Source organism: Lepus europaeus, chromosome 5, assembly GCF_033115175.1.
Source record: "Lepus europaeus isolate LE1 chromosome 5, mLepTim1.pri, whole genome shotgun sequence".
NCBI classification, from domain to species: Eukaryota; Metazoa; Chordata; class Mammalia; order Lagomorpha; family Leporidae; genus Lepus; species Lepus europaeus.
This window is the reverse complement of record NC_084831.1, coordinates 35,525,767-35,541,086: the sequence shown is the minus strand read 5'-3', so window position 1 is coordinate 35,541,086 and position 15,320 is coordinate 35,525,767. Positions and strand designations below refer to the sequence as shown.

Genomic DNA, 15,320 nt, shown 5'->3' with positions numbered 1-15,320 from the left:
TGGGACGGCAGCAGATTATGGCCCAAGTGATTGGGTCCCTGCCAACAGCCACATGAGAGACCCAGATGGAGTCTCTGGCCCCTGGCTCCAGCTTGGTGCAGCCGTGGCTGTTGTAGCTCTTTGGGGAGTGAACCAGCTGACAGAAGACCTTTCTTGCTCTCTGTCTCTCCCTCTATCTCTGACAATCTTTCAAATAATAAATAAATAAATCTTTAAAAAGTTAATTGAAAATGGAATTAAGGTATTTTGGTGCAAAAAAGCTCCTGGCACTGGCCTGGCTAAGCCTTGGCCACAGAGGCCATCAGGGAAGTGAAACAGCAGATGGAAGATCTCTTTCTCTTGGTTTCTCTCTCTTTTGAAAAGAATTCCAACTTGCAAAATAAATCAATCTTTTAAAAAACCTATTTAAAAAAAAAGGAAATCCATGCATAAAAAGGGTCTTCAAAAAGTTCATTAAAAATGTACACTATGGGGCCAGCACTGTGGCACAGCAAGTAAAACCGCTGCCTGTGACACTGACATCCCATGTGGGTGCCAGTTCAAGTCCTGGCTGCTTCACTTCTGATCCAGCTCTCTGCTAACAGCCTGGGAAAGCAGCAGAGGATGGCCCAAGTGCTTGGGCCCCTGCACTTACATGGGAGACCTGGATGAGGATCCTGGCTTTGGCCTGGCCCAGCCATGGCTGTTGTGGCCATTTGGGGAGTGAGACAGAGGATGCACGATCTCTCTCTCTCTGCTTGTCCTCTGTCTTTCAAATAAATAAAATAATTTTTAAAATGTACATTACAATTTATGTTGAGCATCTGGCTCAACACCCAAAAAGTGACTGGAACACACACAATAAGTTTGTGAATTCCATCCATTGACTCAGCAGGTGCGGAATGAGTGCCTCGAAGGGGCTGCCTCTGCCTCCCTAACCAAGATGGCCGAGTACCAACAGATCACCCACCACCACCGCCCACAGCAGATCAGAGCTTGGGGGCCAGCAAGCCCCATCTGACAGGGCTGGTGTTGTGGCACAGGGAGCTAAGCAGCCACCTGTGATGCTATAGCATCCAACATAGGTGCTGGTTCTGGTCTCACTGCTATGCTTCTGATACAGCTCCCTGCTAATTGCCTGGGAAAGCAGCAGAACGTGGCCAAGTCTTTGGGCCCCCACTCCCATGTGGGAGATGCAGATGGAGTTCCAGGTGCCTGGCTTCAGCCTGGCCCAGCCCTGACTGTTGCAGCCATTTGGGGAGTGAACCAGCAGGTGGAAGACCTCTGTCTTTAACTCTGCCCTTCAAATAAATAAAACTTAGTTTAGCTTATTGATTTGAAAGGCAAAGTTACAGAGAGGGAGAGACAGAGACAGAGAGAGATCTTCCATATTCTGGTTCACTCTCCAAATGGCTGCAACAGCCAGGGCTGGGCCAAATGGAAGCCAGGAGCCAGGAGCTTCTTCTGGGTCTCCCACATGGGTACAGAGGCCTAAGCACTTGGGTCCTCTTCTGTTGTTTTCCCAGGCCATTAGCAGGGTGCTGGATCAGAAGTGGAGCAGCTGGGTCTTAACTGCACCTATATGGGATGCTGGCATCGCAGGCGGCGGCTTTATCCACTACACCACAACACCAGCCCCCAAATAAAATCTTAAAAAAAAGGGAGAGATAACACTCGCCCAAGATCTTCAACAGCCTCAGTGACAGTAAATGGCTCTCCATTGGTCAGACCCTCTGCAGCCCCCTCCTCGTCTCTCCCATCACTGTGACAACCTCTCTGTCCCTGGAAAATTCCATCTGTCCTCAAGGGTCAGCTCATAGAAGGGGCCCTTCTGGGTCCCAGCCCCGGTCACACTGCGTGAGCAGACTCTGTTTCCCCTTGCTCCTGCATGTCCAGGAGAGGAGTGTGGGTGTGGTGGGTAAAGGTAGGAATGGCGGGGAGAGAAGTGGTGAAGGCCTCAGGCAGCCAGGACCCGCTGTGCTGGGTGGGCCAGATGTGGGCTTTGGCAACGGCGGGCACCAGGTCGTGCCAAGCACAGCCCCAGCAGCTTCCCACTGATGGTTCCTGCCTGTGCCTGCCCCGCACACGCCGGAAGAGAGGGAAGAAAGTGCAGGGGCTGCTCAGGAGGGACATGGAGGGCCAGGAAGGGGCACGGCTGGGCTGCATGTGCCTGGAGGCTGGTTTGCGTAGACATTATTTATGTCTCTTCAACATTCAGCCACTTCCCAAGGACAAATGAAGCAGACGTTCAAAGCCACACAGCCTGCAAGTAGCTGGGCAGAGATTCAAACCTGAATGTCCAGCCCCCTCGGCGGGTGTTCGTCTTGCCACAACATTTATGTCACCAATGCTGTTCTGACCCCAGGAAGTCTGGGTGCTGGGGTTAAAGGTGAGCGAGACCTCCCCCAGGCCCTCCAAGGTGAGTTAGGGCCACTTGGTACCCCTCACCCCATTTCACAGAGGTGGGAGTGGGGAGGGGACTCAGCAGGGTACACACAGCTGGCAGGCACCTGTTTCCTCCCAAGACAGGAGGCCCTGGCCTACTGCAAGGAGCTTATCTCAGACCCCTCGCAGAATCGGAGACTCATCAGCAGGGAGGTGGAGAAAACCACTGCCTCTCCCCCCACCTCCTAATCCTTCCCTGGAGGAGAAATGACTAAGTGGGCAGCTTAGAGTGTGTCACATGGGCCAGGAAGGGGTGAGAAGCCACCCCCCCCCCCCCCCACGCAGCTCTTCCTGACTTCCTGCTTCTGTGCAGCAGTGGGTAAGTGGAGGCAGGCTCCTTCGCTGGCTCTGCTTCATGTGTGCTCGGTGCTGGCAGTGAGGTGGGGACCCTGCAGCGAAGGGCTCCTGTGCTTAGGCCTCCGGGCCCAGGGAGCCCCACGTGAGAGCAGTGGGAACCAGCAAGGCCACGATCCAAGCCCTCCTTTTATTCCTCCCCGCCTGCCACTGTCCTGGTGTGGGGCTTCCTTGGGCACATCGGGAAGGAGGAACAGTCAGGCCGAGATGGGCTTTGGGCATTTCTGTGTTTCCCCAGCCATGAAAACAGCAAGTACGGACAACGCCTCCACCTGCTTCCTCTCCTTAGAAAGACGCACCCAGGCACGCACACAGGATGCTCTCCGGCCCGCTGCAGAAGCTCCGGAGTGGGGAAACTGAGGCCCATGGCCACAGCTCCACAAGTACTACAAGCAAGTGTTGCAGAAGCCAAGAGCATGAAGCTGAGGGCGTGGCTGGTGTCAGCCTGTACACAGCCAGGCACCTGAATGGCGGAAGTCAGCCTTTCTCTGTGGTTCCTGCAGGCGGCAGTGGGCACTGGAGGCCTGCTTGCTGCTGGGTGACACTGCCAGGCCCGCCACCCACACACGGGCCTGCAGTGCGTGAGGCCGGTGCCCGCAGGTGTCCACCTCTGGTCCAAGACCTGTCCCGTCTCACTTCCCCGACTGCCACACAGTGCCGCTGGCCTGGCCTGCTCACACCTTCCCTCAGGGCCAGCTGTGGGCTGCATGCCTTGGAATCCCTCCTCCTCCAGGAACGTCCCCGCCTCAGTCAAGTCCGGACACAGCTGCTCTGTGTGCAGCCGCCAGTCTCCTGCTGATGCAACCTGTTGTGCCCTTGTCAGAACCAACAGCGCAACAGCACAACAGCGGGGGCCAAGGCGGGGAACTAGGAAGACAGCGCCTTCCCCCCAGGCTCGGCAGTGAGGCCTCCCAGCCCCCCTTGCACGATTCTGCCTGAGAGGCCTGCGGGTGGAGACATTAGCCATGGGCTGCCGTGGCAGCCACCAGCAGGCCAGCTAGGTCCACTCCACGCTTCCCACTCCCGCTGCCTCAGGACAGGACACCGACTCTCCTGGGGCCACCGTGACAGACACCGGGCACGCTGACACCACCTTGCCCTCTCCCGGTTCACACTCCCTGCTCGAGTCTGGTCTGGGTGCGCTCAGCTTTAAACTCCTCGGTGGCTCTCCGCTGCCCACTGGGGCAGCCTGAGCTGGCAGTGAAGAGCATGGGCCTGAACTTGAACCCTGCCACCCCCAACTGCTGACTCTGCGGCCCTGGGCAAGCTCCTGACGAGGACACCAGCTCCTCCTTTCCGGGGTGTCTGCGTCAGGACAGTGAACAGCCGGGCATGTAACAGGTTTGGCACAACGTCGGCTCTCGTTAGCTCTGCTGCTGTCAGTCCTCAGGAAACTCCAAGCACTTCAGCTTAGGGGACCCCTCCGAGTACCCAATCTCACCTCCAGCCACTGAGACCACACCCATGCGGGCCCACCTACATCTGTGGGGCCAGGGACAGAATTACAAGCAGCTGTCCACAAACCCAACTATCTAAAACCTGCAGTCTAGAAATATGAAAGTTATAAATAAATAAAGATATTAAGTGGTTAAGAAGTAAAATAAAGGGCTGGTGCTGTAGCACAGTGGGTTAAGCTGCAGCCTGCAATGCCAGCATCCCATATGGGTGCTGGTTCAAGTCCCGGCTGCTCCACTTTTGATCCAGCTCCCTGCTAATGTGCCTGGAAAGCAGTGGAAAATGGCTCGAGTCCCCCGGGCCCCTGCATCTACGTGGGAGACTCAGAAGAAACTCCTGGCTTCAGCCTGGCCCAGCCCTGGTCATGGCGGCCATTTGGGGAGTGAACCAGTGGATGGAAAATCTCTCTCTCCCCATCTCTCTGTAACTCTGCCTATCAAATAAATAATTTTTTTTTTAAGAAATAAAATATAGTTTATCTTGCCTTGAAGAACATGACCTGGAAGGTGAGGTTTGAATTCAGAGTTGTGATCTCAGGGGCCTGTGCCTCCCCTGACCCCTGCCCTGGTGCCATTCCACCCCCTAAGGAGTACTGTGCGTATGTGTGCAGACGCCTCACCTCACACGTCCATAGCTGGTCCCAGCCCCTGCAAGCGTTGGAACCCCTGGGGCTCAGGGTGTGCGGAGAGAACTACATCCTGCTCTTAGGAGGAGGGAGGCAGATGTGGCACTGGCAGGAAATGCTGGAGTTTCCAGGAGCTGCTAATGGTCTCCCAGGGCCAGCTGAGCCCAGGATGGACACTGTCCCCGGGTCCCTGTGCATTCCTCTGTGGCAGAGAGTACGCTGGAGGTGGGCCAGTGCAGATGACTCTTTCGCCAGAGCTAAGGGCAGTGCCGCACCATGCCACACCCCAGTTATACTGAATTATTTTCAATTCACTAAACACACCACACTCACTGCTGTGCTGTGCTGGGTGCCGGAACCACTCACATCCATCTGGCTGACTTCTGTGGAGCTTGGGGCTCGTGTAAGCACCCTGGAGATGGAGGGAAGGGGTAGCCTGATGCCCGTCCTGTGGGGCCCTGCTGCCTCCCTGCCGCCTTCCTGCCATGCTCACTGCTGGCCCTGTGCCCAGCAGGCAGGCAATCCTTTGGTGCTTGTCTCTCTTCCCGACAGTGGTGATGACCATCACCGTGAGCACAGAGCGGCAGTGTTGTCACATGCACTGTCCCCATCAATCCCTACAGCAACCCCACTCATGGCCGTGCAGGGGAGTCTTTAGGATCCCCACCAGGCAGAAGAGGAAGGATGTGAAGCCAAGGACGTGGGCTGTGTGTGGCAGGGGATGAGCCCAGCACTGTATCCGCCAACCCCACTCGTAGCCAGGGGCTGGCGGGGGAGTGGCTGGCTGCTGATTCACACTCCATGCCGCGGCAGCGCCACAGTTTGCATGACGAGCATCGGATGGGCTGCTGTAAACAGCACTGTGACAGGAACCTCTGTGTGCAGCTCATTCCTCCTTGCAGGTGACCGTGGTACCGCCTGCCATCTCCTTCCCCCAAAGTTTGTCCCCACTCATGCTCTGACCAGCAGCCCTCAGAGCACCTGTCCCTGCACTCACAACTTAAACACCTTGGCAAATGCCATGGGGCAATCAATGGCAACCTGTGACCTTCACCCACATGTCCCTGGCTGCCAGCAGGGGATACACATGCCCGTTGTTTTCTGCTTATCTTTCCTGCCCTGTCGTCTGCACATCCTCCTGCCCCGTTACCTGCTGGGGTTCTAATGACCTCCCTGTCAACTCTCATAATATTTACCCCTTGTCACAGTTTCTAAATGTACTGTTGTTTTTTTTAAAGTTTCATTTATTTATTTATTTGACAGCAAGAGAGAGAGAGAGAGAGAAACTTTCCATCTGCTAGTTCACCCCCTAAACTGAAATAGCCAGGGCTGGTCCAGGCCAAAGCTAGGAGCCTGGTCTCCTACATGGGTGGCTGGGACCCAAGCACTTGGACATCACTGCTTTCCGGGCACATTAGCAGGGAGATGGATCAAAGGCAGAGGAGCCAGACTCAAACCAGTCCTCTGATTTGGGATGCCAGTTTTCCAAGCCCTGCTTGGAAGGGACATTAGTCCCTAAATACACTTTCTTTCTTTCTTTCTTTCTTTTTTTTTTTTTTTGGGGGGGGGTAAGATTTTATTTATTTATTTGAAAGGTAGAGTTACAGACAGAGAGAGGGAGAGACAGAGAGAGAGGTCTTCCTTCCATTGGCTCACTCCCCAAATGGCCGCCATGGCCGGAGCTGCGCCGATCCGAAGCCAGGAGCCAGGAGCTTCTTCTTGGTCTCCCATGCAGGTGCAGGGCCCAAGCACTTGGGCCATCTTCTACTGTTTTCCTAGGCCACATCAGAGAGCTGGATTGGAAGAGGAACAGCCAGGACTAGAACTGGCACCCATATGGGATGCTGGTGCCGCAGGCTGAGGATTAACCTACTGCGCCATGGTGCCGCCTCCCCCCAAATACACTTTCAAAGTCTTAGGGCACAGTCTTTTTGCTTATTTTGTGTGTGTATGTGTTTTGTGTGTGTGTGTGTGCATGCGCCTGTATAAGTTTGTTTAATTCCTCATAATGTTATCGAATTTGATTTCTTCCAGCACTCTGGTATGTGGGGAGCTCATTCCCTCCCTGGGATCTGACTTCTATTCAACTTTCTCCAACAGTTCCTTTGGTCGTATTTTTGTATCTTACTTTTGAGTGCACTTGGAATTTATTTTGATGTGTGCTATGAGGAGAGGGTCAAAAAACCTTTTTGAAAAGCTATATTTGGGAATAGCCAAGAACAAAAAGAGGAGTCAGCTTGGGGCAGGCCGCGTGCTGTGGACAGACAACTGAGGGAGGCAGGGCGCCAGGGACTGTTTAGCTCTCCCGGCTTTATCAAGGAGAAGGATCTGGGAGCTGCAGAGAGAAGATCACACGTGGCACAGAGGAAAGAGATGCCTGGGAGAGGCCAGGAGAGAGGCTGAGGGTGCAGGGAGAGGAGGAGGAGGCCTGGGTGAGAGGGAAGTGCCCTGAGCAAGAGCCAGAAGGGCCGGGTTGGAATCCTGACCCTCCCAGAAGTCACTGCCCTGCTCAGGGCCTCATCTCCACGTCTCCACGTTGATTTGCTATAACACATGCCAGCTATGCTTCAAACACCGCTGGAGGTGATGGACTCAGAGATAAGCAAGACAGTTCCTGCCCTCCAGGGGCCTGGAAGAGCAGTAGCATCCAGCACAGCCCTGGGGAGGGAGCTGGGAGGCAGGATGCGTACCGTGGGGTTGCCAGAATAGGGAGGGCGTGCAGGGTGCAAGGAAGGCCCAGGCGGGGGGTGGGAAGTGGCCAGGATGTGGAGTGCTGTGCTGCCTGGTCTCAACTTCATCCTGCAAGCCTGGGGGTTCTCGCTTTTGAGCTTGTACTCAGCTCACTCGGAGGACGCATGAAAACAGATCGCTGGGCCCACCGCCCCCACATTCTACAGTGGGGCCCACCCCAAATGCATTCCTGCTGAGTTTCTAGGCAACACTGGTGCTGCTGGCATGAGAAGGGACTCTGAGGGTCGCAGCGTCTAGGCAAGGGGAATACATGGGTAGGGGAATGAACCCACTGGATGGATGCTTGAAGATGTTTTTTTTTTTTTTTTTTTTGACAGGCAGAGTGGACAGTGAGAGAGAGAGAGACGGAGAGAAAGGTCTTCCTTTTGCCGTTCGTTCACCCTCCAATGGCCGCCACGGTAGGCGCGCTGCGGCCGGCGCACCGCGCTGATCTGATGGCAGGAGCCAGGTGCTTCTCCTGGTCTCCCATGGAGTGCAGGGCCCAAGGACTTGGGCCATCCTCCACTGCCTTCCCAGGCCACAGCAGAGAGCTGGCCTGGAAGAGGGGCAATGGGGACAGAATCCGGTGCCCCAACCGGGACTAGAACCCGGTGTGCCGGCACCGCAAGGCGGAGGATTAGCCTATTGAGCCGCGGCGCTGGCCGAAGATGGTTCTTTTGAAGACAGAGATGTGGAATGGCTTGGAAGGAGATCTGAGCCGGGGAGAGAGACAGGAAGCTGCTGAAATCGGCCGAGCGATTTCTCAGTGAGGGAGAATCGTAGACCAGGAGACTGGGTGATTGGAGACCGAAGGCTGAGAAGAGAGTGGAAGCAAGGAGGCTCCACAGGGTTTTGGCCATGGGCCTGGAAGAACCACAGATCATCCCCGGAAGCTGCACTGTTCCCAGTATGCACTCCATGCTTGCTGATGATCTGGTCTGTTAAAAGGAGGGCAGAGGGGCCGGCGTTGTGGCACAGCGGGTTAAGTGGCCACTTGGAAAGCTGGCTTGAGTCGCGGCTGCTCTGCTTCCAATCCAGCTCCCTGCTAATGCACCTGGGACAGCAGTAGAGGGCGACACAAGTGCCTGGGCCCCTGCCATCCACGTGGGAGATGCAGATGGAGTTTTGTCTCCTGGCTGCAGCCTGGCCCAGCCCTGGCTGTTGCAGCCAGTGAACAGCAGATGAAAGTTGTGTTTCTCTGTTTCTCCTTCTCTCTATGTCAATCTGCCTTTTGAAAAAATAAAATGAATCTTCTAAACAATTTTTAAAAATCCAGGGAGGGCAGACACTGATTCCTCAGGATTTAGAACCAGAAGGTCACTGCCTGTGAAAGGATGGGTTTGGGAGCCAGGCTGCAGGGGCTGAGAAATGGACGGGAAAACATGGAGGTGCTGGGGCAGGGGGAGAGAGATGGTGAACATGAGCTAAAGATGGGGCTCTTGTTTTCAGAGAGAGACACCGAAACACATTTAGGGAAACGAGAGGAGGACACGGTAACAAGGTGAGAAAGGGGCCTCATGGATGACAGTTCCTGGGAAGGTGGGAGGAGGTGGCATCAGAGCCCAGGAGCAGCTTGGCGTGGTGGGGGTAGAGGGGTGGGGAGGCGGGGATGGACTGGGATACGGGCACTTGTGGAAGTTGAGAGCTCCTGACCAATGATGACTTTGGTTTACCCTGTGCAGCTTGGAAGAGGGATGGAGGTCGAGTGGAACAGAAGACAGTGTGGGTAGGGTTCTGAGAGTATCAAAGGCCAGGGACAGGACACAGGCACAGGGAACTGCACCAAGATGTGGGGAAGGTCACACCGCCATGTGTTACAATCGCAGCTGTAAATCCTCTCTCCATGGGTGACATCCCCTCCCTGGTACTGGCCTCGAGGGACGTGCAGAAGGGCCAGAGAGAGGGAGCCATCAAAGGAGTGGCACGGGGTTTGGAGCAAAGGACTCCTTGTGACCTTGGTGACTGATTAAAATTTGCTGAATGATGAATGAATCAGTGAACCAATGAGAAGACAGTGCAATGACTAAAACGAGGCACTTTGGTCCACAGTGCGGCTCTGCCATACACTACTCCTCACAGCACCTGCCTGCCGGGTTGTTGAGATGGCTGGCAGAGATAACGTGTGCAGATCCTGTAGCCCAGGGCCTGGCCTGGGAAGAAAAGGAGGAAAGCAATGGAGGAGTCTAACCAGGGAGGTTTATGGTCACGGTCACTCATTAGGAAGATCCCTGGGGCCACTGGATCTGGGTTTGAATTCAGCTTTACCATTAAATGAGCTGTGTGATTTTAAGCAAGTGATAGCTTACTCTCTCTGTGCTTCAGTGTCCCAATCTCTAAAGTGAGAAAAATAATAGTGCCTACCTGGGGTGTATGTCTGGCCTGGCAGTTAAGATGAGCATGTCCCACAACAGAGGACCTGCGTTTGATGCCTGGGTGCAGCTTCTGACTCCAGCTTTCTGCTAATGCCCACCTGAGGAACCTGCAGGTGATGACTCCAGTGGTTGGGTCCCTGCTACCCACATGGGACAGCTGGGTGGAGTTCTCAGCTCCTGGCTTCAGCACAGCTCAGCCCCAGTTATGTGCATTTGTGGAGTGAGTCAGCAGATGGGAGCTCTGTCTTGCTCGCTCTCTTTCTGCCTCTCAAATAATAAAGCATAGTTGATACACTAGATACTATCGTTCTAATAGGACCATCATGAGAATTGAATGAAGGAATTCCTGGAAATCTATAAAACTGGAGGGCTTAAAAGATGACATTTGTGATGATGATGATGATGTGAGGAGGAGGAAGAAGAGGAGGGAAGGAGGAAAGGAGGAGGAATGACAATGAGAGTCACTACGAGGCGCAGTGACCAGTGGTGGGGAGGAGCAGAGGGTGGTGCTGACGTGCCCCCCGTGTCTGAGCACTCATCAGGGTGGGTAACAGGGGCGAGTGTGAGGCCCTCCTGGTCCTTGCTGCTGTCTCCCTTGCAGCCAGCTCTAGGGGCTCCAGGTAGAAACATCTGTGACTACTGGGCACGGCAGCGAGGCAACAGCGTCCCAGGGGAGCTCATCCAGCAGTGAGCTGGATGACCGCGGGGTGGGGCCCACAAACGCTGGCTGCCCCGAGTCTTCTCAGCGATGAAGGAGTGCCCAGGTTGAGTCCCTCACGGGCAGAGTCTGTTCTGAAGCTCTGCACCCTCCCAAGCTGAGCAGAGAACAGGCACAGGTGCAGGTGGACTTCCACCCCTGGGCAGGGCCTGGTGGTCCTGTCTGCCCTGTGGATCTCCTGGCCTGCTGGCGCAGGAGGCTCCCCTTTTCCCCCTCCTCGAGGCCTGGCCTCTCACGCCTGCTTTAGCTCACGTCCTGGGTCAGGCCCTACAGCCTAGAGAGAAAAACGCTTCACTCCCGGGCTTTTCTAACAGGAGTCAGGAACCGGTAATAGAAACAAACGGGCAAACAAATGACACGAGCAACTGGCGCAGATGGAGGCTTTTGGGGCTCCCTGTGCTGCTGCCTCTCCAGTCATCTCACTGTCTCTGAAACAAGCCTGGCAGTCGGGTGGTACTGCAGCTGCTGTGTGGAGGAGACACAGTCTAAGGGTGCGTAGGCTCGTTGCTCAGGGGAACCTTGCCAGTGACAGAGGCAAAATTTAAACTCAAGTCTGCAGAACGCTAAGGCCTAAGCCATTTTTCTCACTCTAACTATGATGTAGCTCCCAAATCCAGGGACCTGGAACTCTGGCTGACCTCTTAGATCCTGCGCTTCCCCCTCTTTCCCCAGGGACTGAACCACAGCTGGGAGGTTAAGACTGTTACAGGGTGGGCATCCAGAGTCCAGCTCTGGCTGGGATGCATGCATCCCATATTGGAGTGGCTGGATTCCTATTCCAGCTTCCTGCTAATGCACACCCTGGGAGGCAGCAGGTGATGGCTCAAACACTTGGGTCCCTGCCACTCACATGGGAGACCTGGACTGAGTTCCTGGTTCCCAGTCTCGGCCTGGCTCAGCCTCACCTCTGTTAGCTGTCTCTGGCTCTCTCTCTCTGCCTCTCAAACACACACACACACACACACAATCTAGGGGCCAACCCCTAGCTCTAGCCTATCCTCTACCAGTGCTGGGCTAGGGCCACATCCATAGCAACCCTGGCCAGCCTCAGGACCTCACCTCCTGAACTGATGACCAGTCAGAGTGCTGAGGAGTGGGGACAGGGTTGGGAAGTCAGCTCCCTGGGGTCTCCGCAGCCCTGGTAACTAGACATCCCGAAGGTAGTGGGGGAGGCTAGAGGCTGGGGCCCGAGGGACTGCCTTTCACGGGTACCAGGGCTCGCACTGGACACTGAGTGGGGCATCTGCAGGCTTCATCCAATGCCAGGAGGAGGGTGCACAGCTCACAGCCCTGGAGTGGTTGCTCTGGGCCTCTGCACATGTCGCTCCCTTCACCTGTTGCACCTGTCACCTGACTCGCTCCCACCTCCTCCTTTGGGGCAGTTCAGGAGGCACTCCCTCAGGAGGCTTCTCTGGGCCCGACCTGCCTGGCCCCAGGGCCGCTTCAGGCATTGCCCCATCACAGCAGCCACCACACTGCGTGGGGCTGTCCAGCACGCCCCGAGGTGGCAGCACAGAGAACCTCTCAGGAATGCCTGGCAAGGGAGTGAGCGCATAGATGACTGCAGGTGTCTCGCTCACCGGGGACTGGGGCTGCCCCTGCCAACCCAGGGCCTTAGACAGTTACACCCGTTTCCCAGGCTCCACCCTCCTCCTAGCCTCAGCTTCCCTACTCCTGCCCACCAGCGCTCTTCTGAGTGGCCTTGGGCTCACACAGCCTGCTGTAAACTCCTATACCTGCTTTCCAGTTTGTGAAGAGCTACTGGGATCTGGCAGGTAAAGGACCCCTTTGTAGCATGTCTGGAGTTTTTCTGTGCTAATTTCCAGTGAGTTGGGAGCTGCATGGGCACCCACGGTGAAGGGGAAACCTCTGTGTGATGAAGACAGCAGGGCTAGCCCTGGCACAAGCTGTCTTCCGGCTGCTTGGTCTTCCTGTCTCACATATTTCCCCATTCCACATCCCATCAGGACTTTGGGGTACCAGAAAGTTACATGCTCCAAGTAACTGCCCACATGGTAAGTATGGCTTAGTACCCATTCCAGCCCTGCCCAGCCAGGCCTTGGCTCCAGCACACAGAGCTGCCTCCTGCCAGAATTGAGCAGGTGAGGCTCCAGACAGGTACAGAGAGCCCTCCGCAACCCAGAGGCTGCAGGTGAGAAACGGCAGTGCAGGGGCAGGACAAGCCTGCAGAGGGCCTGTGTCAGCGGCCGGGAGATGCAGGCCTCTCGCCTCTACCTGGGTTTCAGATGCCAAAGAAGCGAGGGAGCACCAGGGAGAGATCCTGGGAATGCATCAGCCATGGGCTTGGGATGGAGAAGGGCACTGAGAAGCAGCCTCTGGGGCAGCCCAAGGGTGTGGCGCTGGGAGAGGAGAGGCTGGGGCATCACTGGCATCTACACTGGCTCCGAGGGCCCACATTTCCTTTGTCACTGGAGCCAGGGAACACCCACAGAACTTCAGAGGACTCCTCCAGCTCCCCTAGATCTATGTGTGGGGCCAGAATGAGTGTGAGCAGGGGCCTTAGCACACCCCGCCCCATGCAGGCTGGGGCTTCTCCATCCCCCTGGGGAAAGTGAGGCCCTGCTTCCCTCCTCTTCCTCCTTTCCTCACTCCCTCGCATGCTGTGAGAGCCATGACTTGACTGGGCATGGTTTGCTGGGAAGGAATGAGTGCCAGCTCCCACCTGGTCGGCCCTGACCCACCCTTCTGGTCTGCCCTCCTGGCTTGGTCTGCTGGCTTTTCCCAGTCTGCCCAGCAGGAGCTGGTGTTGCAGCTACTTCCAGATCACGTACGGTGGCTGGGCGCTGAGGGGTGAAAGCCCACGGGCTTGGGGCCCTGCGCTGGGGGAGGCTCCTGTGCTGGGGCAGAGGAGGGGTGTGGGTAGGAGGCCAGGGTGGGGAAACTGCCACTAGGCTCCTCAAGGTTCACCAAGGCAGACCCAACCTCCTCCCACTTCTGCCTCCCCAGTGCCCACATGTGACACCAATTCTACCACCCTACAGGCAATGAGAGGTGCTCTGAGAACACCAGACTTAGGCCCCACCTCCTGCAGCACCCAGTCTCTGCCTGGCTTGCAGGGGTAGTGGGTCCACTCGAGGCCAAAAGATCGCCCTGCTGCCCAGCCCCTGTATTCCCTCTGGGCAGCTGGACCAGCCCAGTAGAGCCCTACTGCCTCCCTTAGCCTGGTGCTGAGGGGGGCTCCCCTGCCCTGTGTGCCCACCTACCTGGATTTCTGGATCTGACTTCTGTCTTCTCTATTGCTTACTACCTACTGGACACTGCCTGCACTTGGCCTTGCTTGGGACAGGACTGTGGAGTTAAACCAGACTGCACTGAGACTCCAGGGGCAGGTTAAACTGGTCTTGCTCCCAGCTCCCCTGGAAACCTCTGCAAGGAGCAAGCAGCTTCTGACTGACTGCAAAGGAAAGCCGGCTGTCATCGGCTCCCGCCCCCAGGCCCTGGTGACAGCTGACAGAGGGGAGGGGCTGATGGGCCTGGACAAGCTAGCGGGTATCCCTGCAGGCCCAGAGCCTGAAAAGAGAGGTCCTGGGAAGGACACGGTGGGTGGCCTACTAAGGGGCTCCCTAAAGGAGCTGCCTCTAAGAGTGAGCACAGATCTGACCATTCCCGAAGAGTGGAACCAGACTCATGGGCAGATGGGCTGGGCCCCTGGCTACAGGTCAGTGACAAAAGGACAAAGTGGGGAGGGGCCAGGATGCACGAGTCTGGACGATGCACCTTCAGCCGAGGGGTCTGCTGCCCCTGCAGAATGGCTCCGGGGCCCAGAGAAGGTCTTCGGCCCCTGGCTGAGAAAGCAGAAAGGACCCACGAGACCAGAGGCAGAGAGAGCCCATCGAATTCAGGGGCTCAGGGCTGAAGACTGGCAGTGCTACTGGGGATGGCCTTGGAGACAGAGTTTTCCCTGGGCCAGTGCTGGGGCGCAGTGGGTAAGGCTGCCACCTATGACACTGGCATCCCATATGGGCACTGGTTCGAGACCCAGCTCCACTTCTGATCCAGCACCCTATTAATGTGCCTGGGAAAGCAGCAGTAGCAGATGGCCCAAGTGCTCTACCCTGCCACCTATGTGAGAGACCCGGGTAACGCTCCTGGCTTTGGACCAGCCCAGCTCCGGCCGTTGCCGGGAGTGAGCCAGTGGATGGAGGACCCCTTTCTCTATCTTTGCCTTTCAAGTAAATAAATACATTTTTTTAAAAAAAGAGTTTTCCTTCCCCAGGGATCCACAGGGACAAGGGCTGCTGGCATCTGGCCAGAGAAGGCTGAGAAAGGACCTGCGCCCAGGTACCCGGAGGCAGGCAGTGGCGTCTCCTGGCCCCTGTGCCTTAGCTGTTTTTGGGTCTGTCAGCTTTGGGCCAAGGGCTTGGCGGAAGGTGCCAGCGCCGGGGAGCTCACCACTCTCTCCTTGTAGACGATGTACTTCAGCCACTTGAAGTCCTGCCACTTGAAGCCAGCCAGGACGAAGAGAGAGTCGCGCTCATACTGCTCTGGCCGCTGCATGGCGCCCTCGGGGTAGGTGATGCGCAGAGTGGTCTTGCTGCCCACGTCCCTCTCAAAGCCCTTCACTGGAGCTGAGTTCAGTCTACAGAGAGCAGACACAGTCAGAGCCTGCCTTGGGCCTGAG

The 15,320-nt window shown here is 56.3% G+C and overlaps 1 protein-coding gene across 5 annotated transcripts in view; it reads right to left on the bottom strand.

Annotated features, from left to right (window-relative positions):
* The window catches only part of ST3GAL3 (ST3 beta-galactoside alpha-2,3-sialyltransferase 3), a 233,531-nt gene that overhangs the window by 10,005 nt on the left and 208,206 nt on the right, over positions 1-15,320 (bottom strand). For all 5 annotated transcript variants that reach the window (XR_009865916.1, XM_062191125.1, XM_062191127.1 and 2 more), the window contains one exon: positions 15,092-15,278. Coding sequence is in view for 4 of the 5 variants with exons in the window: in XM_062191125.1 (XP_062047109.1) it covers positions 15,092-15,278 (187 nt within the window). In the remaining variant the exon portion in view is untranslated. The remainder of the gene's footprint in view (positions 1-15,091; positions 15,279-15,320) is intronic.